This window comes from Sphaeroforma arctica, assembly GCF_001186125.1.
Source record: "Sphaeroforma arctica JP610 unplaced genomic scaffold supercont1.15406, whole genome shotgun sequence".
Lineage (NCBI taxonomy): Eukaryota > Ichthyosporea > Ichthyophonida > Sphaeroforma > Sphaeroforma arctica.
The window spans coordinates 1-514 of record NW_014025152.1 but is presented as its reverse complement, the minus strand read 5'-3'; the positions used below and the strand labels follow the sequence as shown (position 1 = coordinate 514).

General features: G+C 48.4%; 1 protein-coding gene across 1 annotated transcript; it reads right to left on the bottom strand.

Annotated features, from left to right (window-relative positions):
* Positions 1–184: 184 nt before the first annotated feature.
* Positions 185–471, bottom strand: SARC_18296 (hypothetical protein; the record flags this gene model as incomplete). The annotated part of the gene is made up of 1 exon (XM_014287624.1): positions 185–471. A coding segment is annotated over one exon (287 nt), but the record flags the coding sequence as incomplete, so codon positions are not given.
* Positions 472–514: the final 43 nt, after the last annotated feature.

Here is a 514-nt window from a genome sequence, read left to right as displayed (position 1 = left end):
GCTTGACAGAAAGAAAGCATTCATCACCGTTTTTCACCTGACAACCTCACCATGTTTATCCTCTGAAACCCATATTCAGCAACAGCCAGAAAGCGAACTATACGTGACCACACTATACAGCCGCACAATCTATCCCCGTACTACGGTATCAAACACCTCACAGTCTAACCACAACGTCACACACCTGAGTGCATTGTCCCGGTCATGCAACTCCTCTACGGCTCGCATTACCAATGTATCTTCATACGCCCCTGTGTGAGTGTATGTATGTGTGTCTGTGTGTGTGTCTGCGGATATATGTTTCTCTTTGTCCATGTCGGTGGTTGTATTTGTGCGTGTGCTTCTGTGCGGTTTTTTTTGTGGTAGTGAGGTCATTCGCCGCAGAAGCTTAGCCAAAACACAGGGGTTGTCCTCGTGCACCCTCGGCGCCAGCTGCCTCGCCTGCACACGCTCACACACGGCTGCGATTACCTGTTAAGTTCAAACACGTGAGTTAAATTTGGGTTACCAATAT